Source organism: Dreissena polymorpha, chromosome 1, assembly GCF_020536995.1.
Source record: "Dreissena polymorpha isolate Duluth1 chromosome 1, UMN_Dpol_1.0, whole genome shotgun sequence".
Lineage (NCBI taxonomy): Eukaryota > Metazoa > Mollusca > Bivalvia > Myida > Dreissenidae > Dreissena > Dreissena polymorpha.
The window spans coordinates 107,080,768-107,108,753 of NC_068355.1; the positions used below are offsets into that span (position 1 = coordinate 107,080,768).

The 27,986-nt window shown below is 34.4% G+C and overlaps 2 protein-coding genes across 9 annotated transcripts in view; one reads left to right on the forward strand and one right to left on the reverse strand.

Annotated features, from left to right (window-relative positions):
- The window catches only part of LOC127865239 (E3 ubiquitin-protein ligase RNF185-like), a 422,044-nt gene that overhangs the window by 290,899 nt on the left and 103,159 nt on the right, over positions 1-27,986 (forward strand). The window lies entirely within an intron of this gene.
- Positions 6-27,984, reverse strand: LOC127865194 (cell cycle checkpoint control protein RAD9A-like). 8 transcript variants are annotated; one of them, XM_052405177.1, is made up of 13 exons: positions 27,837-27,984; positions 15,370-15,440; positions 14,811-14,957; positions 14,342-14,456; positions 8,696-8,795; positions 8,090-8,196; positions 7,555-7,661; positions 6,819-6,883; positions 6,223-6,345; positions 5,367-5,453; positions 4,790-5,099; positions 3,198-3,275; positions 6-726 (listed from the first exon to the last, which is right to left on the reverse strand). In XM_052405177.1, the coding sequence occupies exons 1-13, from the start codon at positions 27,868-27,870 to the stop codon at positions 619-621; spliced, it is 1,452 nt and encodes a 483-aa protein (XP_052261137.1). In that variant the 5' UTR covers positions 27,871-27,984; the 3' UTR covers positions 6-618. The 8 variants fall into 8 exon arrangements, with proteins under 8 accessions (XP_052261137.1, XP_052261135.1, XP_052261136.1 ...); XM_052405175.1 differs by lacking the exon at positions 15,370-15,440 and adding an exon at positions 25,657-25,727; XM_052405176.1 differs by lacking the exons at positions 14,811-14,957; positions 15,370-15,440 and adding exons at positions 25,098-25,244; positions 25,657-25,727.

Genomic DNA, 27,986 nt, shown 5'->3' on the forward strand with positions numbered 1-27,986 from the left:
ACATGTGCAAGAGATAATTTTATTAAAACAAATATGTAACAATAAATAAATGCAAATAACATCATAAAAAAGAAATTACATGGCATTACATGTTCAACAATACATTACAATATTGCATTCATCTTCAAGCAATAACATAACATTAAACTTCAACAAAACATGAAATACTTACTCAAAAGTATTCACATCATGTAGGTGTTTTCATGGTTTTCTAATTTCATTAAATATAATTATAATGTAAATAAAAAAAATATAAATTAAATATAATCTAGTAAAATTTATTAAGATTGCAAGCATTATCAATAATGATATTGAATCTGATTTTCAAACTTATAATAATTCATAAACAGTTGTATCAGAGGAGTCAAATGATTTTCAAGCTTACTGTATATGATGCTATGTTTGAATTTGATCATTATGCAACAAGGCAAGTAAGGGCCATTTTCCCATAGGTCCTAAAGAAAAACAATTATCATAATTGATTGAAAACTTTAAATAAGAGTTTCCTTGCCGTAGATAAAATCTGATAACACTGAGTTTGCTTCTCATAAATCTCAATGAATTTTGAGCCATTCACTCCAGTGTAAAGTAGGCAGGTATGCCCTCAGTTAACATGTGTCAGTCTTCATCATCTGTGTCCTCTGCCAATACCTTGGAGGCAGCACAACTTGGCTGAGACGTCTGGGTCTGACTAACCTGGGAGCTGCCAAAGAACAGCGAACGGAACTGAAACAGAGGAACATCATTGCAACCACATGAACGGAACTAAAACAGAGGAACATCATTGCAACCACATGACATATGAGCCTCGCTCTGGGAAACGTTGAATGCAGGTGCCTACAGTGTTGTCACAGAGTAGCCTGTGCAGTCATATCAGACTTATCATTGACACCACTTATATTGAATTTTTATTTCAAAGCGGCGCAATAGGGGGCATTGTGTTTCTGACAAACACATCTCTTGTTTGTTTAAAGAAAGTCTTTTCTAATCGAAAATCCAGTCCAGACGGAAAATGTTGTCCCTGATAAGCTTGTACATACTGCACAGGCAAATCTGGGAGGACACTTACAGCACACTACATGGTGCATATTTTAGATACAAAATATATTAGGCTTATATAAGTCAGTTTTAAAGTTCTTGTCTGTATATTATCAAGATTAAGATTATGAAAATGCTTTATATAGACTAAGACTATATAGTTTTTCTAAGGTTTCACCTAGTGTTTGAACCTGTTCGACCAAGATTCAAAATTGGCCTAGGTATTGTCTAATAACATTACGACCAAATGTGATGAAGATTGTGATATTAATGTTGCTTCTAGATTAGTAACACTCTTCCTCAGGTTTGATCTGGTGACCAATAGAAACAGATTTCCACTTACAATAGATATAGAAAATACGTGGTGGGTGCCAAGATGGAGAAAGTTTATCCGGTGAGGCTTAGAAAAAGAAAATAGGGCGAGCTTTAGCCATCTCGGCACCAACCATGTATTCAATTTATCCTGCTTCATACCATTGACACATATCAAAGACAAATGATTAATTGACATAGCAATATAATTATTCTTGTCCGGCCTCCTACATGTACACAACATTACTTACGACTGAATAACTACCGATTGTGTCACGTAAAAAATACTTCCACTTTAAACTGTTCTTTTTAGTACTTTCTTATTGAAAATATAAAAAGAAATAAAAAACATATTGAGAATGTGATATTTTTCTTGGAAAAAAAAGAAAAAAAAAACAAGGGACAAAATTGTCACAAAACCAGGTTTTCAATTTTAAGAAAAGTCTGATAAAAGGAGACAATTCAAAATGTGCATTGTTACCACTTGTTTCAAATTCAATCTATTTTTACTCGTGGCGACCTTAATTTCAATTTGAAAAAAAAAATCTGATAAAGGGAGACAACTCAAAATGTGCATTGTTATTGATTGTTCATAGTTATCCCCCTTGTTTCAAAATCAATCTATTTTTGACCTTTGAAGTGTGAAGTGTGATCAATTTTATTGATTACATTGGAGATATCGACGTAATTCTTTCGCGCGACACAGCATCCAATGATGGTGAACAAATGTGCCAAATGATTTTAAAATCTCACAATGAACGACATAGTTATGGCCCGGACAAGCTCATTTATGGCCATGTTAACCTTTGAACTCAAGGTGTGACCTTGACCTTGGAGATATCGACGTAATTCTTTTGCGCGACACACCGTCCAATGATGGTGAACAAATGTGCCGAATGATTTTAAAATCTCACAATGGTTCGGTAATATATTTTAAAGAAGAAAAAAAAGGATGATATAATTATAATATAACCATAACATTCATGATGTGTCCCAATAAATTTCAAAGGTCAAATATTAGAACATGTTAATCGGCGCGTAGGAATACATACTTACGGTTAGATCGCGGTCACGTGAGGTACTGCTGGAGATCAACTAGTTTATCCGACCCTGCTTTATTAGTTCAATGTTTGCAACAGAATAAATTGTAAAGATGAACATTCTGACCAAATGTGATCAAGATTGACCCATTAATGATGCTTCTTGCAAAGGTAACAAGCTGTTTCTTAGGTTTGATAAGGTGACCAAGACTATTGGCTTACATTTTGACCAAATTTTAACAAGCTCTTGACAAAAAAGTAGTTCTTGATTGGTAAACATCTCAACATGGAAGATAACAAGTTCCTTATAAAAGTTTTTATTGGTGACTTTTTTGGACACGTGATCAAGATTCAAATATGGTCCAGATATTGTAAGATAAACCTTTTGATCAGGTTTTATAGACACGCGAGTCATTACAACATTTGTAACAAGGTTATCTAAGATTTAATACATCGACCAAGTTTTTGGTCGCACATGTCCCAAAGTTGAACTTGACCAAGATCTTCCTCAGTACTCTGGACTTCTTATACATCATTAGCCCTTCTTTCTTGTTACAGGCATGTCCTTGTTTACAAACTGACTGCTCTAATCAGCCATCCATGCACACAGCCAGGGTGCAGGTTAATTGATTTAATCATCCAAAAATAAAAAAATAAAAACCTTATATTAATTTTTTTCAGTCAAGATCATAACAATTATTAATTCCAATTTTGGCAAATATGGCTACATGTATGCCATAGCACAAATAATTTTAGCATAGAGATAGAGATTGTTTTTAGGTTATGGATCTTGCAAATATTGCTCACTCGTTTTGCTGGAGGTGTGCCTGGGATGGCCTCTTCTTCCTCCTCGTCTGGATCCTCCCCCAATGTGTCATCTCCAAGCTATAAACAAGTAGCAATAGATACTTAAAAGGCCATGAATCATCTAGGTTTAACAGGTAAATAAACATTTTTATGAAATAATATGAAGATTTTTGTTTATCTCATGACCGAAAGATTGAAACTAGGTAAATATTAGACACCTGTTCAAATGTTGTATAAATCTATGGTGTCATAACAACTGTAAACAACAAACAACAAAATTGTAATGCAGTGCTTTCCACAGACCATTTTACGGACCCTCGCCAGGCCATTTGAATTTCTATATCAGAATCAGCGGGGCACTTAAAATTAACCTAGTGTTGTTTTTTTGTATATAACTGCAACAAGATAAAAGCAATATGGACCTCATTTTATTTTTTATTTATTTTTATTTTTTTGAGAGCTGATTTTCGATCCTCTGTCAATTTCATGTATCTCTTTTCCCAACTAAAGCGTTGATGTATTGAAAAATGGATATTGGCCAATTAGAGCACAAGCTTTGCATAAGCGACAGCACTTGTGAGCATACAATACCTGCAATAAAATCATGCAGACGACAAGTGACGTAATTGCTGTGTGTGCTTTTGTGACATTTTGTTGTTTACCCCACTCATCTGTCCCTACAGTGAACACCTTAACAATGAAATCTCAGCAAGTTACTTAGAAGACTGATGATGGAAACATGGTGTAATCCTCATTCATTATATGGTCACAACAATTATTCGACTCTTAAAGAGGATTTAACAAATATTTATTGAATTCATTACACACAACTATGTTTTGTTGAATTCACAAATGAGCATAATTTAATTTTTTATCCAAACAACGCTACCGAATTTTTATGTTCACACGTTTTTAATTGTGGCTTCAATAAAACAGAGCTTCATATATTTCATGATGAATCAATAAAATGCAGACATGTACAAGGTCTAGTAAAATGTGTGGGTGTATTTATTGTTATATTAAAACGGGAAAATCACAATTTGTGTGTGTTCAGTGGGAAAATCCCCGTCCCAATTGGACCTTATTTCATCAATTATCATAACAGTCACATAATTATGCTTTAATTCATTTGATACTTAAGAAAACTGGCAAATGTTTGTGTCTATAAAATTGTTGAGTACTTTTTTCTGAAATAATTAATCAAATTTGCTTTATAAAATGGAATACATGGGATTATTGCATAATGAAGGAAAAAATAAGTATGCAGTTATCGATATTTTAGTTGATTTTGGGATATCAATTTATTCAGGATGATGCATAACTATGCATGAAAGGTTTAAATAATTAAAAAGTGTCATTATAGCTGTGTTTCTTTCTTGAAAAGTCATAACTTAACAAATAATGTTAAAATCAAATTTAAAAATTAATGTATGGAGGGGGCTGCCCTCCCTAACCCACCCCTAACTGCCCCACGGTGTCTAAAAAATATTCTGAGGAAAGCACTGTAACGTTCAGCAATTTCTTGGTTTCTAAAAGTTAAAACAAAAACACCAAAAAAATGTCTGCATAATATGCTTTATGGCAGCACTTACTGTCACTCTCAGATTCATCAAAGGTACAGGAATGACTGGACTCTCTTCGCTTTTGTTAGAGCTCTGCACAATGGGAGAGTTGTCCCGGGATACCACAGTCATGTTGTCCCCAAGGGCACTGGACCCTGGCTTCACGCTGGTGCACATGGTCCGCTCCTCACAGACACTGGGCGCCATTCTCAGGGCCTCCACAGAGGGCTGGTCCAGCAGGGTCGTGTCATTCTGTATCATCTCATCAAAGTCCGTGTCATCGTTCAGCATCTCATAGGCAGAGGCAAGCTGCTCTGAGCGCTTGGTCTGTTCAGAAGACCTGAAATAACTCCCTTTTAACATTATCAATGTCCTCATTTTGACTGTCACATTGCTTACAGTTCTAACAAGTAGTTCAAGTAAATGTTAAGTGTGAGATTTTGGACCAACCTCAGTGGTGTAAAATACCATATCACTCATTTTTATATAGATCCAGCCAAGAACTGAAAAAATATGTTGATATTAAAAGGAGGATATATCACACCCCAGGAATTGGTTAAAATTATTTAGACCAATATTTAACTTATTAACCCATAGCCACAATAACCTGGTGTGGTTCAAGTCCGTGTTTGAAGGCCCTGCTCTGTTATGTGTTGTCTTGGCTGCTTTTGAGGTATCGACTCTACCTGCTGGCCTAATTCAAACAATTCATTGATGAAATAATCTATATTGACACATCTACACATCAATATTTTAGTTCAACTACAACCAGAATATCCACATATATAAACCAAATTACTTTTCAAACCCATACAGTTAAAAACATAGTTGTTTGGACCGTAAACAATTGCATAAAATAGGAAAATTTATCATACCAATATTTTTGATTATATTATAAAATTAATATTAAGTTATGGATATGCAATGATTTTTACATCAGAATCAATTTTAGTTCAAACAAGAAAATGAATTGGAAATAGGCCAAAAACAGTAATACATTTTAATAAGCAGCATTTTAAATATCAGTGTTGATCTTTATTACCAGAATACAAAATTGCAAAACATAAAACAACATTTTTCTAATAAAGATATTGAGCAATGATTTCATTAATCCATGTACATTGTGTAAGTATACAGGATAACTTCTTTTCAACATTTAAGGATTATCAAATGATGAAACGATTTAAAATGCTTATAAAGTATCAGCAAACATATTTGGCTAAAACAGAAAATATATTTTGTATAGCATATTCCTTGTGAATATCACAGATTCATTAATTATGTTCTTGTTTCATTCACTTCTTTTTTAACAAAATAACACAAACAATCGCGAACCTTTCCCTACACAGTTTGTCAATAAAAAATACCTGTAATTAATTGTATTCACTATAAAACTGTCCGCTGTTTAAACCAAACAGATCTTACATTTTACAAAAAGCGCTGCAAACTATAGCATGGCTCACCTTTTTTGTGTGGCCGTCCTGGCATGTGTTGCAGCCTGACTTTGTGTCTGCTGGTCTGCCAGTGTAGCAAGTACAAAGTTGCCTTCAAACGTGCTGTCACTATCAATTGTGAACACGATCGGTCTAAAATGGGAAATGAGAAAGTAATTATGTAAAGCAAATAGGATAGTCAGAATAACAATTGATATTCCACAGTAAATGTGTCCACCAGTATTTATTTATAATGAGAAAGCACTGAATTCCCAAAGGTAATCAATTTAAATTTAGCAGATCTAATATTTCAGCTTTTACACTACTGATTTAGACCTTTAACAATAAGTGCTGTAGTTTAAACTTTGACCTCTTCATATCACCTTGAAGGAAGTCATGTGGTTCTTGTGTGTGACACACTGTCTAATACATTGCGTTTGTACTAAATGACCCTTCTAACATCTACTGTCATGGCATAATAACTTCATGTCATAGCAAATATTCCGGTAAACAGTGTTCTCTGGAGTTTCTACTGCAGTTACATACATAAATGCATACATATTATGACAAGGCCAACCAAGGCTCTTCTGTATATGTGCTATGTACAAAGAGCAAGTGTAAGTTACCTGCCTGCTGTCTCAAAGGTCAGAGTCAAAGGTAAGGTGGTTACTTCTGAGAAGGCCAGAATTGCCTGCATGATAAACATGTGTGTAATGCTGCTGTTGAAACAATCATTAATGCATTACAAGGTTACATAATAGTAATATATTTAAAATACTTACAAATGATTAAGAGACAACCATAGAAAATAACATTTAATCAGAATTCTTTACCATATAAAACTTTACACAGTAAAAAAAGAAAAAATGTGAGTTATTTAAGGGACCTTTTCACAGAATTTGGCCTGTATTGAAGTTTGTCATTAAATGCTTTCTATTTAAGCTCCAGTAAAAAACAAGAAAAAAAAAAAGAAAGAAAAAAAATGACCCTCAACTGGGCTCGAACCACTGACCCCTGGAGTACAAGTCTCACTCTTAGACCACCTGACCATTCTTGATGTATTTTATACTTTATATAAGCAATCTTTAAAGTTCACAAAATATAACGATAACAACTTAACTTTCCAAATTATTCAATCGTTTCGTGTTGCAACACTTAATAATTTTTAGGTTTTAAAATCATCAAAAGATGCGTATAATGGATATTTTAGAACATGTTAAATGTTCAGTATTATTATTTCCTCACAACATAGGTCACTTTAAGTGAAATGTACAGGCCAACGATTCTTTTGAGAAAACAATACGCAAAATACAGAAAAAAGAAATGAATGCATAGAACAAATGAAGCCATGAGGCTACTCACCCTGAGTTCCTTCAAGCAGAATGTCACCTCTGTGTCCACCCCCACCTGGCAGTTGTCAAACTCCTCTGGTTCCAGGCTCAGGTTTGTGTGCATCACCTTGTTGGGGTCTGTTAATAAAAACAATCATTATATTACAGAAAAGCATGAATCTAACTGGAATGTACCCATAGCCAATAAATAAAGTGATGACAGACAATAGAGTAAACTTATCATCAAAAGGCATACCGATACATAGTGTAACAGTTACTGACCAGGAAACAACAATTTACCTATGAAAATGTTCTATAATTATCAAGGGCGATAACTACAAAATGAATCCTACGACCATAATGACTTGACAATATTTCAATATCAACATAAGAGTGGGCAGATACAATTTGTTCGTAATTTATCAGTTCCTGATACATCATGCACTAACTGCAAACTGAATACTGAGGACAGAAAGAAGGATGAAGAGACACGGAGCGCCAGTGATAAAATCAGAGGTAAAAATTCTTATTAAAAGCATTCTCATATGAACATTACTCTACCTCACCTGGTTCATCTTCTACATAATTTTTTAGCACAATTTTTTGTGGACTGACAATAAGGGTGATCTCCTCCTGTGTGTTCTGAAAATTCATCACAGCATCACAAAGGAGCCTGAAACAGCCAGAGAAGTACTGCCATCAGCACTGCAACACTTGGAGGCATGGGTGTTCACAAACTTCTTTTCCGAAGTTGATTAATTGTATAATTTAAATTATTATTATAACTATTGTCAACCAATAAAAACAACTTTTGATAGGTATATGCTAATGTGTCAAAGTTAAATTGGGAATGCACCCACATGCATGTACTTAGTACAACACTTGTTCTTCTATAAAATCTACCACACAATCCAAGTAAAATAATAACACACACTACCGGTAATCAGCTTTTAGAAAAGTTTTCAAGTAAAATATGAAACTTTATTATCTGCATTCAATCTTCACAAAGTTTCTTGTATTATTTGAGTAGATATCGAGATAAGTTTTGTATAAAAGTGTTTGGTTTGATGTCAGTTATGAGTATATCTGAACATTAATTGGTCATGCTGGACAGTGAAACAGTAATGATATGAACAGATGCTTTATGACGATGGATTCAGGCTACAACTTACTTGGATGCAGCTGTAAGAGAGTTTGGGCACATATCCTTTGCAAAGACCGCTTGCAGAGTTTCACACTCAATGAATGCCAAGTTGTGGGTTTTCACAATACCTGCCAAATACTTAAAGTCTTGATAATGTTTTGTGAAAGATTTTGAAAATATACTTGCTGTCCTCCAAATTAAAATGGGTCATAAACAGAAGCTTTTTTCATCAGCTAGTGCCGAGATTTTCAGATTTATTTGATTTTTATGAAAAAATTATGTCTTGTTTGCCTTTATAAGCGTGAGAAATGATTTTAAGCGTCATATATAAAGTATTTTGCGGAGCATTTGATTTTTTAAAAAGAGTTATTAAACAATTTACAAATTGAATTCATATATTAAGCAGTTACTTAAACACTTTAAAGTCTGTTTGGAAAATGTTTGAAAGAAAAACATATATTTTTTCAAATTGTACCAAGGTACTTAATGATAGTTGATAATTAAATAATTTAATTATTATATACCCCAACAAGCCTTGAAGAATCCACTCGACCGCTCGCATATGCGAGTGAATTTGACGGTCAACGAGTAAAGTTTGTTACATACTCGACCGACCAGGCGAGTGCTTTTTTTCAAGTTGGGAAATATAAATTCAGTTAAAGAACTCCGCCACATCGATACAAATTGCGAACAATTTTCACAGTCTATCATCACCACCAGAAATAGATGACCAGTGAAGCGAAAGTAAACATCACGCACGAGGTAGTGCTCGTGAAAAGAATAAGTTGTACCATTTTCATCGCCAACATTTTCCAAAAACTGAGTGACAAATAAATAGTGGACATACCTAACTTATTTCGTAAGTAGTTGGAGTTCTTTATTAATACATTCGAGTGTTGAAATAGATCAATCATCAGCTACCTGGTACCGAAAGTTAAGTTCATTGGGACATATTTTTTTCCTTTTGTCCGAGGAAAGTATACTAATGTTGCCGAATTTTTCAATGGTGTGCAAATATAATTATTAAAACTATCGCTTTTTGCAAGCTTCAGCCCAAACAATCTAGTAAGTATGCAAATGTTTGGCTAAAATATAACTTTCGTTGTGTACGGCGAATAGAACCTAATGTGTACGGCGTATAGCAAAATAAAAATAAAATGTGTACGGCGAATAGTTTTGCGTTTGTAAGGGAAAATAAATGAAAATTTTGCAAAAACGTGACCATATTGGTATAAAACAAATAAATACAACTATATTCTTTACGATGAGACCGTTTATGGCCAAAGAATGCGTCTGATGCATTGTTTAAATTTTTAAAAATGTTTTGAATTACGGGCACCTGCTACATATCGACCTTTGTTCAGGTCCGTATTTGTTACTTACAAGTGGATTCCAATCAGGATTTGATATAAAACTCGTGACTGTAATTATTGGAACTCGGCTGACTTTCTGTTCACATCGTTGTACATAGCGTTCAACCGCAAACGCACATGGCGTCGCCATTGTTTAAATTTCAGCACATCTGCTGTGTTTGCGTTTTAATGCGTGGGGCAAAAACAAAGTTTGAAATTAAGATTTATACATCATGAAAAGAGGCAAAGACCTGACATTAAGAATATATATGTATCTGGAAAAAATATTTTCTTAAAATCATTTTAATTTTCGACAACTTCGGGGTCTTTTTTCTCTGTCACCAGTTAAGATAGTGCAATGATTCAAGTATATTTTTGTAGACAAATCAAATACGAATCTAAACATGTACAAATCATTAATATTCATGAAAGTTTTGTGACACTCAAAAAAGGAATAATCAAGTACGTGTCAAAAAAGCGCGTCTAAAATGAAAAGATAGCGATCTGTAAGATTAATAAGATAAAATCTGACTTAACGTCTGTTCTTGCAAGGCATCATCAATGGATACTTTATTGAAACTATTTTCATTGGAAAGCAAATTTAATGCTTATTAATGTCTATATAATTTCATTTAGATTCAAATCTAATAATGAAGAGTTAATTAATTTTCTGGGATGACTATATCAATTATTGGATATTCCCAACTGACCAGCTGATAAGCATCATGTCTGCTGGGGTTTCTAACCGTATTCAAAATTCGGTTTGCAGTAGCATATACTTCATTTTGGTTTCTCCTCTTTAGCATAACTCTATTTTGTAGACAGATTCTATTTTAAAAAGCGAAACAAGTGTACGTGTTCCTGCAGTGTATGTTTGGATCATAAATCAGAAAGAATTTTCGCCTGAAATGGTATTTGCAACCACTAAAAAAATAGCAGTTTACTGCATAGGCGTGGTAAAATGGGTTAAACATTCAAATTAATTTACATTCAAGGGAATATTTTTATTATACTATTTATTTGATTATAATCAGTTATCAGTGTAAAAAATGCCAATTGCTGCAACTATTCGCCGTACATGACTTAAGCTATTCATCGTACACGACTTTTGTCATAAACAACTATTCGCCGTACACTAGTTATTTTATTTTAATAGATTTCCACGAAAAATAATCAAACCAAGACCAGAAATAGCGTTAAGATGGTATATATTGCCTATAAGAATAGAAAATCAACTCCATTCACGGTGACAAACCATGTAATCATAAAAGAAAAGCTGTTTCTTCGAGAAGTACCAATTTCAAACCGGTACCAAGCAGTCATAAATTTGTGTAAAAAACGCTTAATCAATACTTTTTGCAATATAGATACACACATTTTTAAACATATTAATCTTTCTGTAAGAGCCTAACACGCACTGGTTATCCAGAAGCAAGTAATTATTAGCTATTTTATGTAAATACTCACTGCTCTCCATGGTTGGTTTGTTTACTTTTGCTTCGCTGGTCATCTATTTCCGGTGGTGATGATAGATGGTGAACGAACGAACAAAAAATAGGTTTAGTACACAAAGAAACTGCCCTTTCGTTTTGACAATTAAAAAGGACGTCACGGGCACAGTAAAAATAATTCTTGAAATTGGCTGCGCTCTTTTCGTAGGTGTCAGTGCTCTTAGCTAATCGATTAAAAGTGAAAAAAACAGTTAAATATATTGGTCATTCCGCGAAGAATAAAATTTCATTTTAATGTAAATATCAATAAAAAAATAATACATAACATGATAACTGGTTAATTATAATACTTCTTATATTTAATTAAAAATAAACAGAAACAATAATTATTAATAAACAGAATAATTGGTGATCAGAAGCCTTAGCCAAAATTTACCATATTGTAACCATTTGTCAATCAAGCGTGTCTTTCAGTAAAAGTTCGCCTGAAATATTAAAACTCAGCATGGAAAAGGGTTCTATTATAAAATATTTGCATGGTGGCGGAGACAGGGAACAGAAAGAAAGGTCATCAAAACGAGAAGCAGAAAGTATTGAGAAAAGGAAACAGGTGCAGAAAACGTAAGGAAAGCAAATAAAATCCATCAGATAATGCAGTTAATTTGTTTGCATTTTACTGTCATTATGTTACGTAGGTTAAAAAGGTTCTGGTTGATCAGAACTATAAGTATAGATATTTATTTATTTTTAATGCAAGGCGAGTAGATTTAAGTGAAGGGCGAGTGGATTGTCAGGCCTACTCGCCCTGCAGGGCGAGTGGCTCTGAAAAAATTCTTCAAGGCCTGGCCCAACCCTCTCCTCCCCCCCCCAAAAAATAAAATAAATTATTTCATTGAAAAGTATTTCTCCATTAAAAATTAAACCTGTGATTAATATTGTTATTAATATTAAGTGAAAACAAAGACACAAAATGTAAACACATTAATGTAACTTGTCCTTATCAACAGGGTTCTCAATAACTTTTGAGCCAACAGGCCCAAATGTGAAACCAACAGGCCTTCTAGGGGGGTCCTAGAGCACTTGATTTTCTGCATTTTGGGCCATTTTATGGCTATTTTAGTGGTCAACCAGGCACTTAAATTTGAGCATTTTTGTGTGCATTTTATGAATTTTAGCTTTTGTGTTTGTCAGAAACACTATGTCCCCTTCTGCGCCGCTTTAAAGCTATATATTTTACCTTTGACCTTGAAGGATGACCTTGACCTTTCACCACTCAAAATGTGCAGCTCCATGAGATACAAATGCATGCCAAATATGAAGTTGCTATCTTCAATATTGCAAAAGTTATGGCAAAATGTAAAAGTTGGAGCAAAGAAACACACAAACCAACCAACTAACCAACATACAGGACAAAAACAATATGTCCCCCACTATAGTGGTGGGGGACATAAAAAGCTCTTTATTACTTATGTAAAATTTTAACTCAACATGTGATGAACAGAACGTCAAAATATTTTACTGCTTTTTGACAGATTCCAATATGCGCCTTTTCATTGTTGTTGTTCAATGTTGTAATGCGTTAAGGGAGATAATGAAGCGGCGTCTTTGCTTAATAGCAAATAGGAGCTAAATTTCCGAAAAGACACGCAAATTTAGACAAGTTAATTGCCGATTTTCCAAATCTGAGCGATTTTCAACCGGCCAAAATAAAATATAAGGGATGGCAAAATTATTCGAATAATCGAATATTCGATTGAATGGTCAGCATTCGAATAATACAAATGATATTCGCATATTCGCATTTTTATCCAAACGTAATTTCAACAATATTTAATGACCTGCGAACCGCTTACTAAAAAGCAACTGAAATCACTTGGGAGTAACATGTTTGACGTGACGTTCTTCGTGTCAAACTAAAAACGCAGCCCGTATCAGTTTTGATTGCGCAATGCAGTATACACACTCTAAGAAAGGCCCCGACTATTGTTTGCCAGTGGGGTGCCAATTAACGGTATCAATTGACTGGCGAATAATAATTAAGTTTTGTGATCACAGTATGTACAGCCATTAAAATGTGTGAATTACTCAAATCGCGCAATGCAATATACTTAGAATATATACTAAGAAAGGGTCCGAACTGTTGTTTGTCAATAAGGTGCCAATTAAGGGCTTCAATTTACTTGTGAATAATAATTTAGTTTTTGTGATCACAGTTTGAACAGACATTTAAATATGTGAATTACTCAAAAGTAACAGATGATTTAAACTAAACAATCATCAAGAAATCATAATTCAAATCTGAAAATGCCACCAGCCCCTTCTGCAGTATGGAATACTTAACACGGTCTGTGGATAAGAAGACCGCAACGTGTAATGTGTGTAAACTTAGTTTTACATATGCGCGGTCTGCTTCAAATCTGTAGAATCATTAAACAATAAAATTCTATGACACAATGTTTTTCATTCTATTTGTGCCCGATCACAGTATCGGTCATAGTATTAGTCGACAGCGATACAAGTTTTCGATAGCAACGTTAATAAACAGACTCGTATTTAGCAAACGGATATAACTTACAAACCAATGGAAATTAACACATAACAAGGTAAAATCAATCCAGCCGTTTTATGCGAATATTCGAATATTCGATTGAATGAATTTGCGAACATTCGAATACCGCTATTGGTATTCGATGCCATCCCTATAAAATATGGATGGTTACTTTTTTCAAGATCTTGTGATGATTTAATACATCTGATACTATTTGTTAAACATTTGATCTTTTGATTGAAATTGCAAAATAAAAACCACTAATTTAAGTGAAATTTGACAAATACTAAAGGTTGTATAGTACATGATAACACATAATTCACCATGTCTGCAGTACAGTTGAAACACCAGTCTGGAGTCCTTCATATTGAGCCGTATCTTGCATCGCTCAACTGTCTTCTCTATGGTTGCCAGAGAGCGAAACACAGTCAATATTGACTGCAACATATGAGGTGATAATTAAACAAAAATGAGCATTGCTTTGCGAAAATGGGGCCTAATGCATCTATGAAAAGTACAGCCCATACAGGCTAATCAGGGACAGCACTTTCCGCTTAAACTTGATTTTTGCTAAAAAATCATCTTTTAAACAAAAAAATACCATACAAGTGGAAAGCCATTGATAGGAAAATTTTTACTACCCAAGAATTTTATTAGTGAATTCTGTATAAGTAACAAACAAGTTACAAAATAACTAATATAGATAGCGTAGTAATTATGAAAACACAAAATGTGACACTGAAGAAATTTCTGCTACAAACTACAAACGTGTATGCAATAATTCAATTGCACCTTCATGGCTATTTTACACCGTAGAGTGTCATCCCTGTCCTGTGAAGATGCGTCACCACATCCATCATCGTAGTGTTGGAAAAATGTCGGGGTAAACAGAAAGCAGGCGTATGCAGACCTTGAAGAGTTCACTGTTCTCAGGGCAAGCTTAAACAGATCATAGGTCTATTCTAGTTGTTTTTCCCTACATAAAAATACATTCACAAAGCTGTTTATAATCAGTTTGATATTGTCTGGATAATTAGATATATTGAATATTGTATTCTATAACAGTAATTGAGAAAAGAATGTTATCGTCATTGGGAATTTAAGAAACAATACACTCATCAATTGCTTGACCTGTGAATGACATTATGTAATTGTATTTATTAACATTTTTAAATCTTGACATTGCAAATACTCAATTTTTGTAGACACTAGTTCTTTATGCAGTAGTACTTAAATGAAAAAATACCTGAAGTACATATATGCAGCATATAATATTAATGACTGGTTTTAAGTCTGTGAGACTTACAAAGAAACTATATTATATTTAAAAGATTACATTTTAAATACGAACCCCATGCTCTAATGCTTCGATGTACAACTCTTCCCCTATTTTAGACAGAGAGTGAACAGCTCGCCCAAAGACTAAAAACAGATCATGAAAACATTAATCATTTATCAAGAAATAAATGTGGATCTTAATAACATTAATGAACAATATAATGGCTACTACTATCTGAAATGATCCTGCATAATCATAAAAGCTTGTCCTTAAGCTATATAAATTCTTGTAATTAAATGTTGATACAAATAATGTGTGAAACATTTGATGCCAATTACAGTCAGTCAACCAGTTTAGAATCACCCAGCAAAAAACAATAATTCTTTTGACCACAATAATTTCTTTTGGGATTTAGTGTCAATGTGAGAAGATGTAAAAATAAAGGGTAAAATTTATCATGTATGATAACAGGTTAGGCCAGATGGCATATGCAGTTTTTTGTCAAAAATAGCCAATTAAAGTTCACCGTTCGGAAAATTATTAAAAATCATTCAACTTACAGAATAAGTATTTCAAAACATTGTCATGGCATTTGTTTTCAATCAGCAAAAAGTTTATTTGAAAATAATAAAGCCTTCTATATCCATATGCACATTTCAAAACATAACTCATTCAATCAGTTCCGGTTAACTTTTTGCCACATTTATCCCCCCTGTAAGCATAATACAAAAGCTTTCTTGCTAAAACTTTGTCAATTTATTCCTTTACCTAATGTAAACCTTAGAAACTTATCATTTTGTTTGTATTGGGGCGTTATGGAAAATTATATACAAATTAATTGGAACTGCTGAATATCCGGAACTGGTTGACAAACTGTAGTTCAACAAGGTGCTGACGGTCTTTATCGATCACCTTAAATTGGGTGCCGTTTGTACATATTTACAATTTAATCGGGTGCCAGTTGTCCTGGTCGACAAATTTACAGGTTACCGACTGTCATGTGGGTATGCAAAAAAACACAGGGTGCAGATCGTCAGGGTGCCGTTTGTCTGGATACCGGTAACAAACGACGCCTGTTAAGTGATGGGCACTAAATCTGAGCGCAGAACTGCGATTGTGTTTATGAACGGGTGCATATGTACTCGCAGAGGCGCCATAGCAAAAAATATCAAAGTCTCTGGGAGTACGTTTATATGGACTATCGCCATCGGACCAGTTGAATGTTTTGTGTCGCGAAATGGGTGTCGGCTCTTTCGGACCCAAGCTCTTTCGGCCCGGTTTGTTCAGGCTCATTCGGCCCCAATTTCAGGCTCATTGGGCCCAAGCAACAGGCTTTTACGGCCCCATTTTTTATTTGAATAAATAGTTGAAAATATGTTGGTAGAAACAATTTAAAACTATATGGAATATTGTTTATTACAGTAATATATTGTCTTTATTGAGGATTAATCCATTTGAAATAAGATTATCTTGTCTTTTGCTTCAGGTATATCATCGTCGAAATGAGAAGAATAGATACAAGAGTATGGAACGGCTTTGAAAATAAAACAAACTTTAAAATAATTCATATTACATATATTTGGATAATTTGAAAGTTATAACAATAAGGAATGCATACGTCTTAACAACACAATACATTTATTTACTATACTGTAATTACATAATACATAATTTACTGCACACAAGTTGTTAATTTTATTAATAACTCAATTACATCATCATAATAATAATCATATAAATATTAATCATCATCATTTATCATCAGAGTCACAATCATCAGAATAATAATAATCATCATCATCATTATAATAATCATCATAATTACACCATAATCTCCAGCATCAAAATAATCTCCAGCATCAAAATAAGCATCATTATTACAGCATATTCATCATCATAATAATAATATTCATCTTAATTATCATCAACGTAACATCATAATCATCAGCATCATCATGAAGAGGCGACTATTTAGAAGGCATACGTCTCCCCGATCTTGGCGAGGAAATCCTCGGTGGTCAATTCCCACTTAATTCAATCATACACCCGCTGTAAATAGGTGTAATAAAATATAGGGCCCAATAATAAAATATAGGGCCGAATGAGCCTGGTCGATTTGGGGCCGAATAATTAGCTTGGGTCCGAAAGAGCCTGAAATTTCGGTCTGGGCCGAAAGAGATTGGGTCCGAAAGAGCCTGCTACCTCGCGAAATTACGTTTTTTATACAGCAGAATACAATACCAAAGGGAAACTACCTTTCATGTGTGTACCAGGTATTACGCATTTCATCTTTAATTTAGAATTAGCTATGTGATGACATGCAATTCCAATTAAACATGTATACTGCAGGTAATTTGGTATGTCCCAATATTTCTAACAGCCGCGCTTTGTTTACAATTATTGTGTCCGAAAACAAAAAGAATGATTGGTTCATAGATATTTAATGAGCCAATCATTGTACTTGTTACAAATGTAGACATCGGGCTAACGTGCACATTTTTTTAAACCTTCATGTAACAATATATCTACTAAATATCGTTGGTGTCTACTCTTTTAAAAAAAATCAACAGATTTTATTTGAACTACAATTTCACCGTTTTGCTTAAAGGTTGGAGACTACATGATACTAAGACAGTTGGTTGGAAACCCTCCTCAATTGAAATGATGACATTTGATTCGCATCTTGTTCTTCCTTCCATTGCGCATGTCCTTGTGTTTTTTTTAAATTCTATTCGGCGTTGAATTTCCTTTTAGAAAAGGTATGGTCCTGAGGGTCTCTATGCGTAAATGTTTAACTTTTTGTTTAATGTATTGCTTTAAAATTGAATTTGTTGTGGATGTTTTAGTATATTATGTCCTTCATGGCTTTTCAATCAGATAACACCAGTCACTCAAGAAAAGAGGTCAGGTGACATTTAAACAAATTAAAACACGAACATCATTATGCCTCGGTCAAACGGTCACGAATCAGAGCTACGAACAAGGTACGAATACTTTTCGGCACAGTTCGTAGCTATCCTTACTGGACCGTGGCTCTCGGATCCGTACTTTATCCGTGATCAGTGGTAGTAGTTTTTGGATGTCCGTAGCGACTCTTGACAAATTTTGAACATGTTCAAAAAATTGCTACGAATTTATCGACCGTAGCGTATCCGTAGCAGTAGGTACTAAACCGTACTGATCCGTACTAGTTTGTAACGACACCGTAGTCGTCCGTACCTTTTCGTTGGCCCAAAACTTTTCAAGGACTTCTACGGATTGATACGAAGAACTACGGAGCTGTACGGTTACGCTACGTATTAGCTACGATTATTCCACGGATATACTACGGAAAGCCACGGTTCTAGTACGTTAAACTACGGATAGGTAGGAATTTGCACGATCTTGTACGATGCACTACATTTCAGCACGAAACAGTACGGACATGTACGGTCCACTTCAATCAATTGCTACTGAAATACATCATTGAAATTAAAGCAACCGTACTTGCATTTGTTGAGTGCACAATCATGAACCGCCAGCAAATTGCGTTTGCGATAAATTTGTTACACTTGGATATTGAAATGGCAAAAAATGCAGAGGCCGTAGTCGAGTTGCTTGACGATATGCACAGAGGTAATAATGATTCAACATCGTATAACTAGTATAGCTTTGTGCTAAAGGTTACGTATTTTGAAAATATAAGAATGTGAACTTACTTGTAATACATTTTTTTTATTTGCAGGTAAGTGTCTGTCTCATATGCCTTTTGAATCTTGCTCTTACTTCTACGTGATTTAATAATTGTTAAATTAATAGCCGATATAATAATACAAAATTAATCATACTTTCCTAAGCATAATCTATGTTTATACATCAATAATTACATACTTTATCAGGTCAGAGAAGAAAAAGGAGGTGGTGGATGAGAGACTGGCTTTTAAGACGAACCGCTCTCGGCCAATACGAGACTTTGATGGCCGAACTGATGGCTGAAGATCCGGCGGCTTTTAGAAACTTCACCAGAATCGGGCCTGATATGTTCCATGAGCTATTACAGGTCGTTGGTCCCAGGATCATGAAGAACCACACCTGGTTCAGACAGTCCATCGATCCAGATTTGAAGCTGGCAATTACCGTAAGGTTCTTGGCCACAGGGGACAGTTACCGTACATTGATGCATGGGCTTCGTGTTGCACATAATACGATATGTAGTATTGTACGGGACGTTTGTGAGGCCATATTTTCAGCATATGCTGGGGATGTTATCCAGACTCCTACTGAGCCTGAGGAGTGGAAGGCCATAGCCGATCAGTTCGCGGCTAAATGGCAATTTCCACACGCCATTGGAGCTCTAGATGGAAAAGCATGTACCTCATCCCATTATTTCTGTTACGCGCTGTTTCTGCCGCTTGCATGTTCTCTTTTTGGGAGGCATTTTATGTATGACAATACAAGAGGCTGTGGGCGCAATGTTCAATCGTAGTTCGTTCCTACCTGTCCGTACCAGTCCGTCGCAATTCCCACTGCTTCGTAGCGGACCGTTCTAGTTCGTACTTACCCGTACTAGACCGTAGCGGATCCGTAGTTAGATCGTACATATTCGCATAGCATTGAACTTAATCGTATCAGACCGTAGCGAATTTGTAGTTTGATCGTACCGATTCGTGGCGCTCCGTACTAAATCGCGTCGATCAGTAGCAGTCCGTACCTTTCCTTGTTCGTTTTCCAACATTTTGATAGTAGATTCGTCGAAATCCGTACTCACATCGTTGTGCTCCGTACTGAAATCGTAGCGGCTACGAATTTTGACAATTTCTTAGTCATTCGTAGACCATTGAATCGTAGCTCATTCGTAGCTCTGATTTGTGACAGTGTAACCGAGGCATATAATTATGAAAAGATATTCGGCGAATGTTAGATTGTAGAAGACACACACGGTTTGTTAGTTATTCAAAACATATTTTAGGCAGTATAACTGATCGATTTGATAAGAAATATAGGATATTTGTTCATGTCAGTGTAAGATCGTTTGTTATTTCACGAGTGAACATAGAAAATATATTTTCACGAGTCGCGCGGCCACGAGGGAAAATAGTATTTTTCTATGATCACGAGTGAAGTAACAAACGATCTTACACTGACATGAATAAATTCTCTGTTTCTTTTATGCCGCTTTTTCAAGAGAATAAGTAACAGCTATTTCCATTTCGCTGAAAAGTTATCCTTTCTCCCGTGGCGTGCCTCAATTCATTTCAAAACACAAAATGACGTCATTAGTGTGACGAAATGACGTCATTATACCAGCGAAATTCTCCACTTAACTCTTTTACAATGTAAATAAACGGTAAAAAAGCATAACGTAAAAAGAAAATGTGTTGGATTTAGAGGAATGTCGATTTTAATTCACTCGTGATCATTGAAAATATACATAAAATTATTTATGATAATCTAAAGATAGATAAAGGAGTTCCGAAAAATTGTTATTTTCACCGGTGAAAATAACAATTTGTTTATTTTCACTGCTATTATTTCACTGCAGAAATGTCATATGTTATCATAAGGTATAAAAGAATAACATATATCACTCACACGCTAATGAAATACCTTATATACCCTACTCGTACACGTTTTATATAAGGTATTATTATGTTTGATATAAACACCAACAAGATGATTATCATCTACCTTCATAATAATAATAATTACAACAATAGGGTCATGGTGGTACTGAAGCGCTTACCTGAGGTTAAGGCGCGCAATTTGTCGAAGACTCTTCATTGATGTTCACAAAAGTTGATCCAGATTCAAACATGGCCTTTATATGAACAAGATAATCATTACGACCATGTTTTACCAAGAATGAGTCATAAAGTGGCATCGATAATGGAACAAGGGTTTTGTAGGATTGCGTGACCCAGAAATGAACTTGGCCTATATTTTGTAAAAATGTTTTGCAACCACTAAAAAATAGCAGTTTACTGCATAGGCGTGGTAAAATGGGTTAAACATTCAAATTAATTTACATTCAAGGGAATATTTTTACTATACTATTTATTTGATTATAATCAGTTATCAGTGTAAAAAATGCCAATTGCTGCAACTATTCGCCGTACATGACTTAAGCTATTCATCGTACACGACTTTTGTCATAAACAACTATTCGCCGTACACTAGTTATTTTATTTTAATAGATTTCCACGAAAAATAATCAAACCAAGACCAGAAATAGCGTTAAGATGGTATATATTGCCTATAAGAATAGAAAATCAACTCCATTCACGGTGACAAACCATGTAATCATAAAAGAAAAGCTGTTTCTTCGAGAAGTACCAATTTCAAACCGGTACCAAGCAGTCATAAATTTGTGTAAATAACGCTTTATCAATACTTTTTGCAATATAGATACACACATTTTTAAACATATTAATCTTTCTGTAAGAGCCTAACACGCACTGGTTATCCAGAAGCAAGTAATTATTAGCTATTTTATGTAAATACTCACTGCTCTCCATGGTTGGTTTGTTTACTTTTGCTTCGCTGGTCATCTATTTCCGGTGGTGATGATAGATGGTGAACGAACGAACAAAAAATAGGTTTAGTACACAAAGAAACTGCCCTTTCGTTTTGACAATTAAAAAGGACGTCACGGGCACAGTAAAAATAATTCTTGAAATTGGCTGCGCTCTTTTCGTAGGTGTCAGTGCTCTTAGCTAATCGATTAAAAGTGAAAAAAACAGTTAAATATATTGGTCATTCCGCGAAGAATAAAATTTCATTTTAATGTAAATATCAATAAAAAAATAATACATAACATGATAACTGGTTAATTATAATACTTCTTATATTTAATTAAAAATAAACAGAAACAATAATTATTAATAAACAGAATAATTGGTGATCAGAAGCCTTAGCCAAAATTTACCATATTGTAACCATTTGTCAATCAAGCGTGTCTTTCAGTAAAAGTTCGCCTGAAATATTAAAACTCAGCATGGAAAAGGGTTCTATTATAAAATATTTGCATGGTGGCGGAGACAGGGAACAGAAAGAAAGGTCATCAAAACGAGAAGCAGAAAGTATTGAGAAAAGGAAACAGGTGCAGAAAACGTAAGGAAAGCAAATAAAATCCATCAGATAATGCAGTTAATTTGTTTGCATTTTACTGTCATTATGTTACGTAGGTTAAAAAGGTTCTGGTTGATCAGAACTATAAGTATAGATATTTATTTATTTTTAATGCAGGGCGAGTAGATTTAAGTGAAGGGCGAGTGGATTGTCAGGACTACTCGCCCTGCAGGGCGAGTGGCTCTGGAAAAATTCTTCAAGGCCTGGCCCAACCCTCTCCTCACACCCCCAAAAAATAAAATAAATTATTTCATTGAAAAGTATTTCTCCATTAAAAATTAAACCTGTGATTAATATTGTTATTAATATTAAGTGAAAACAAAATGTAAACACATTAATGTAACTTGTCCTTATCAACAGGGTTCTCAATAACTTTTGAGCCAACAGGCCCAAATGTGAAACCAACAGGCCTTCTAGGGGGGTCCTAGAGCACTTGATTTTCTGCATTTTGGGCCATTTTATGGCTATTTTAGTGGTCAACCAGGCACTTAAATTTGAGCATTTTTGTGTGCATTTTATGAATTTTAGCTTTTGTGTTTGTCAGAAACACTATGTCCCCTTCTGCGCCGCTTTAAAGCTATATATTTTACCTTTGACCTTGAAGGATGACCTTGACCTTTCACCACTCAAAATGTGCAGCTCCATGAGATACAAATGCATGCCAAATATGAAGTTGCTATCTTCAATATTGCAAAAGTTATGGCAAAATGTAAAAGTTGGAGCAAAGAAACACACAAACCAACCAACTAACCAACATACAGGACAAAAACAATATGTCCCCCACTATAGTGGTGGGGGGCATAAAAAGCTCTTTATTACTTATGTAAAATTTTAACTCAACATGTGATGAACAGAACGTCAAAATATTTTACTGCTTTTTGACAGATTCCAATATGCGCCTTTTCATTGTTGTTGTTCAATGTTGTAATGCGTTAAGGGAGATAATGAAGCGGCGTCTTTGCTTAATAGCAAATAGGAGCTAAATTTCCGAAAAGACACGCAAATTTAGACAAGTTAATTGCCGATTTTCCAAATCTGAGCGATTTTCAACCGGCCAAAATAAAATATTAGGGATGGCAAAATTATTCGAATAATCGAATATTCGATTGAATGGTCAGCATTCGAATAATACAAATGATATTCGCATATTCGCATTTTTATCCAAACGTAATTTCAACAATATTTAATGACCTGCGAACCGCTTACTAAAAAGCAACTGAAATCACTTGGGAGTAACATGTTTGACGTGACGTTCTTCGTGTCAAACTAAAAACGCAGCCCGTATCAGTTTTGATTGCGCAATGCAGTATACACACTCTAAGAAAGGCCCCGACTATTGTTTGCCAGTGGGGTGCCAATTAACGGTATCAATTGACTGGCGAATAATAATTAAGTTTTGTGATCACAGTATGTACAGCCATTAAAATGTGTGAATTACTCAAATCGCGCAATGCAATATACTTAGAATATATACTAAGAAAGGGTCCGAACTGTTGTTTGTCAATAAGGTGCCAATTAAGGGCTTCAATTTACTTGTGAATAATAATTTAGTTTTTGTGATCACAGTTTGAACAGACATTTAAATATGTGAATTACTCAAAAGTAACAGATGATATAAACTAAACAATCATCAAGAAATCATAATTCAAATCTGAAAATGCCACCAGCCCCTTCTGCAGTATGGAATACTTAACACGGTCTGTGGATAAGAAGACCGCAACGTGTAATGTGTGTAAACTTAGTTTTACATATGCGCGGTCTGCTTCAAATCTGTAGAATCATTAAACAATAAAATTCTATGACACAATGTTTTTCATTCTATTTGTGCCCGATCACAGTATCGGTCATAGTATTAGTCGACAGCGATACAAGTTTTCGATAGCAACGTTAATAAACAGACTCGTATTTAGCAAACGGATATAACTTACAAACCAATGGAAATTAACACATAACAAGGTAAAATCAATCCAGCCGTTTTATGCGAATATTCGAATATTCGATTGAATGAATTTGCGAACATTCGAATACCGCTATTGGTATTCGATGCCATCCCTATAAAATATGGATGGTTACTTTTTTCAAGATCTTGTGATGATTTAATACATCTGATACTATTTGTTAAACATTTGATCTTTTGATTGAAATTGCAAAATAAAAACCACTAATTTAAGTGAAATTTGACAAATACTAAAGGTTGTATAGTACATGATAACACATAATTCACCATGTCTGCAGTACAGTTGAAACACCAGTCTGGAGTCCTTCATATTGAGCCGTATCTTGCATCGCTCAACTGTCTTCTCTATGGTTGCCAGAGAGCGAAACACAGGCAATATTGACTGCAACATATGAGGTGATAATTAAACAAAAATGAGCATTGCTTTGCGAAAATGGGGCCTAATGCATCTATGAAAAGTACAGCCCATACAGGCTAATCATGGACAGCACTTTCCGCTTAAACTTGATTTTTGCTAAAAAATCATCTTTTAAACAAAAAAATACCATACAAGTGGAAAGCCATTGATAGGAAAATTTTTACTACCCAAGAATTTTATTAGTGAATTCTGTATAAGTAACAAACAAGTTACAAAATAACTAATATAGATAGCGTAGTAATTATGAAAACACAAAATGTGACACTGAAGAAATTTCTGCTACAAACTACAAACGTGTATGCAATAATTCAATTGCACCTTCATGGCTATTTTACACCGTAGAGTGTCATCCCTGTCCTGTGAAGATGCGTCACCACATCCATCATCGTAGTGTTGGAAAAATGTCGGGGTAAACAGAAAGCAGGCGTATGCAGACCTTGAAGAGTTCACTGTTCTCAGGGCAAGCTTAAACAGATCATAGGTCTATTCTAGTTGTTTTTCCCTACATAAAAATACATTCACAAAGCTGTTTATAATCAGTTTGATATTGTCTGGATAATTAGATATATTGAATATTGTATTCTATAACAGTAATTGAGAAAAGAATGTTATCGTCATTGGGAATTTAAGAAACAATACACTCATCAATTGCTTGACCTGTGAATGACATTATGTAATTGTATTTATTAACATTTTTAAATCTTGACATTGCAAATACTCAATTTTTGTAGACACTAGTTCTTTATGCAGTAGTACTTAAATGAAAAAATACCTGAAGTACATATATGCAGCATATAATATTAATGACTGGTTTTAAGTCTGTGAGACTTACAAAGAAACTATATTATATTTAAAAGATTACATTTTAAATACGAACCCCATGCTCTAATGCTTCGATGTACAACTCTTCCCCTATTTTAGACAGAGAGTGAACAGCTCGCCCAAAGACTAAAAACAGATCATGAAAACATTAATCATTTATCAAGAAATAAATGTGGATCTTAATAACATTAATGAACAATATAATGGCTACTACTATCTGAAATGATCCTGCATAATCATAAAAGCTTGTCCTTAAGCTATATAAATTCTTGTAATTAAATGTTGATACAAATAATGTGTGAAACATTTGAAGCCAATTACAGTCAGTCAACCAGTTTAGAATCACCCAGCAAAAAACAATAATTCTTTTGACCACAATAATTTCTTTTGGGATTTAGTGTCAATGTGAGAAGATGTAAAAATAAAGGGTAAAATTTATCATGTATGATAACAGGTTAGGCCAGATGGCATATGCAGTTTTTTGTCAAAAATAGCCAATTAAAGTTCACCGTTCGGAAAATTATTAAAAATCATTCAACTTACAGAATAAGTATTTCAAAACATTGTCATGGCATTTGTTTTCAATCAGCAAAAAGTTTATTTGAAAATAATAAAGCCTTCTATATCCATATGCACATTTCAAAACATAACTCATTCAATCAGTTCCGGTTAACTTTTTGCCACATTTATCCCCCCTGTAAGCATAATACAAAAGCTTTCTTGCTAAAACTTTGTCAATTTATTCCTTTACCTAATGTAAACCTTAGAAACTTATCATTTTGTTTGTATTGGGGCGTTATGGAAAATTATATACAAATTAATTGGAACTGCTGAATATCCGGAACTGGTTGACAAACTGTAGATCAACAAGGTGCTGACGGTCTTTATCGATCACCTTAAATTGGGTGCCGTTTGTACATATTTACAATTTAATCGGGTGCCAGTTGTCCTGGTCGACAAATTTACAGGTTACCGACTGTGTGGGTATGCAAAAAAACACAGGGTGCAGATCGTCAGGGTGCCGTTTGTCTGGATACCGGTAACAAACGACGCCTGTTAAGTGATGGGCACTAAATCTGAGCGCAGAACTGCGATTGTGTTTATGAACGGGTGCATATGTACTCGCAGAGGCGCCATAGCAAAAAATATCAAAGTCTCTGGGAGTACGTTTATATGGACTATCGCCATCGGACCAGTTGAATGTTTTGTGTCGCGAAATGGGTGTCGGCTCTTTCGGACCCAAGCTCTTTCGGCCCGGTTTGTTCAGGCTCATTCGGCCCCAATTTCAGGCTCATTGGGCCCAAGCAACAGGCTTTTACGGCCCCATTTTTTATTTGAATAAATAGTTGAAAATATGTTGGTAAAAACAATTTAAAACTATATGGAATATTGTTTATTACAGTAATATATTGTCTTTATTGAGGATTAATCCATTTGAAATAAGATTATCTTGTCTTTTGCTTCAGGTATATCATCGTCGAAATGAGAAGAATAGATACAAGAGTATGGAACGGCTTTGAAAATAAAACAAACTTTAAAATAATTCATATTACATATATTTGGATAATTTGAAAGTTATAACAATAAGGAATGCATACGTCTTAACAACACAATACATTTATTTACTATACTGTAATTACATAATACATAATTTACTGCACACAAGTTGTTAATTTTATTAATAACTCAATTACATCATCATAATAATAATCATATAAATATTAATCATCATCATTTATCATCAGAGTCACAATCATCAGAATAATAATAATCATCATCATCATTATAATAATCATCATAATTACACCATAATCTCCAGCATCAAAATAATCTCCAGCATCAAAATAAGCATCATTATTACAGCATATTCATCATCATAATAATAATATTCATCTTAATTATCATCAACGTAACATCATAATCATCAGCATCATCATGAAGAGGCGACTATTTAGAAGGCATACGTCTCCCCGATCTTGGCGAGGAAATCCTCGGTGGTCAATTCCCACTTAATTCAATCATACACCCGCTGTAAATAGGTGTAATAAAATAAAGGGCCCAATAATAAAATATAGGGCCGAATGAGCCTGGTCGATTTGGGGCCGAATAATTAGCTTGGGTCCGAAAGAGCCTGAAATTTCGGTCTGGGCCGAAAGAGATTGGGTCCGAAAGAGCCTGCTACCTCGCGAAATTACGTTTTTTATACAGCAGAATACAATACCAAAGGGAAACTACCTTTCATGTGTGTACCAGGTATTACGCATTTCATCTTTAATTTAGAATTAGCTATGTGATGACATGCAATTCCAATTAAACATGTATACTGCAGGTAATTTGGTATGTCCCAATATTTCTAACAGCCGCGCTTTGTTTACAATTATTGTG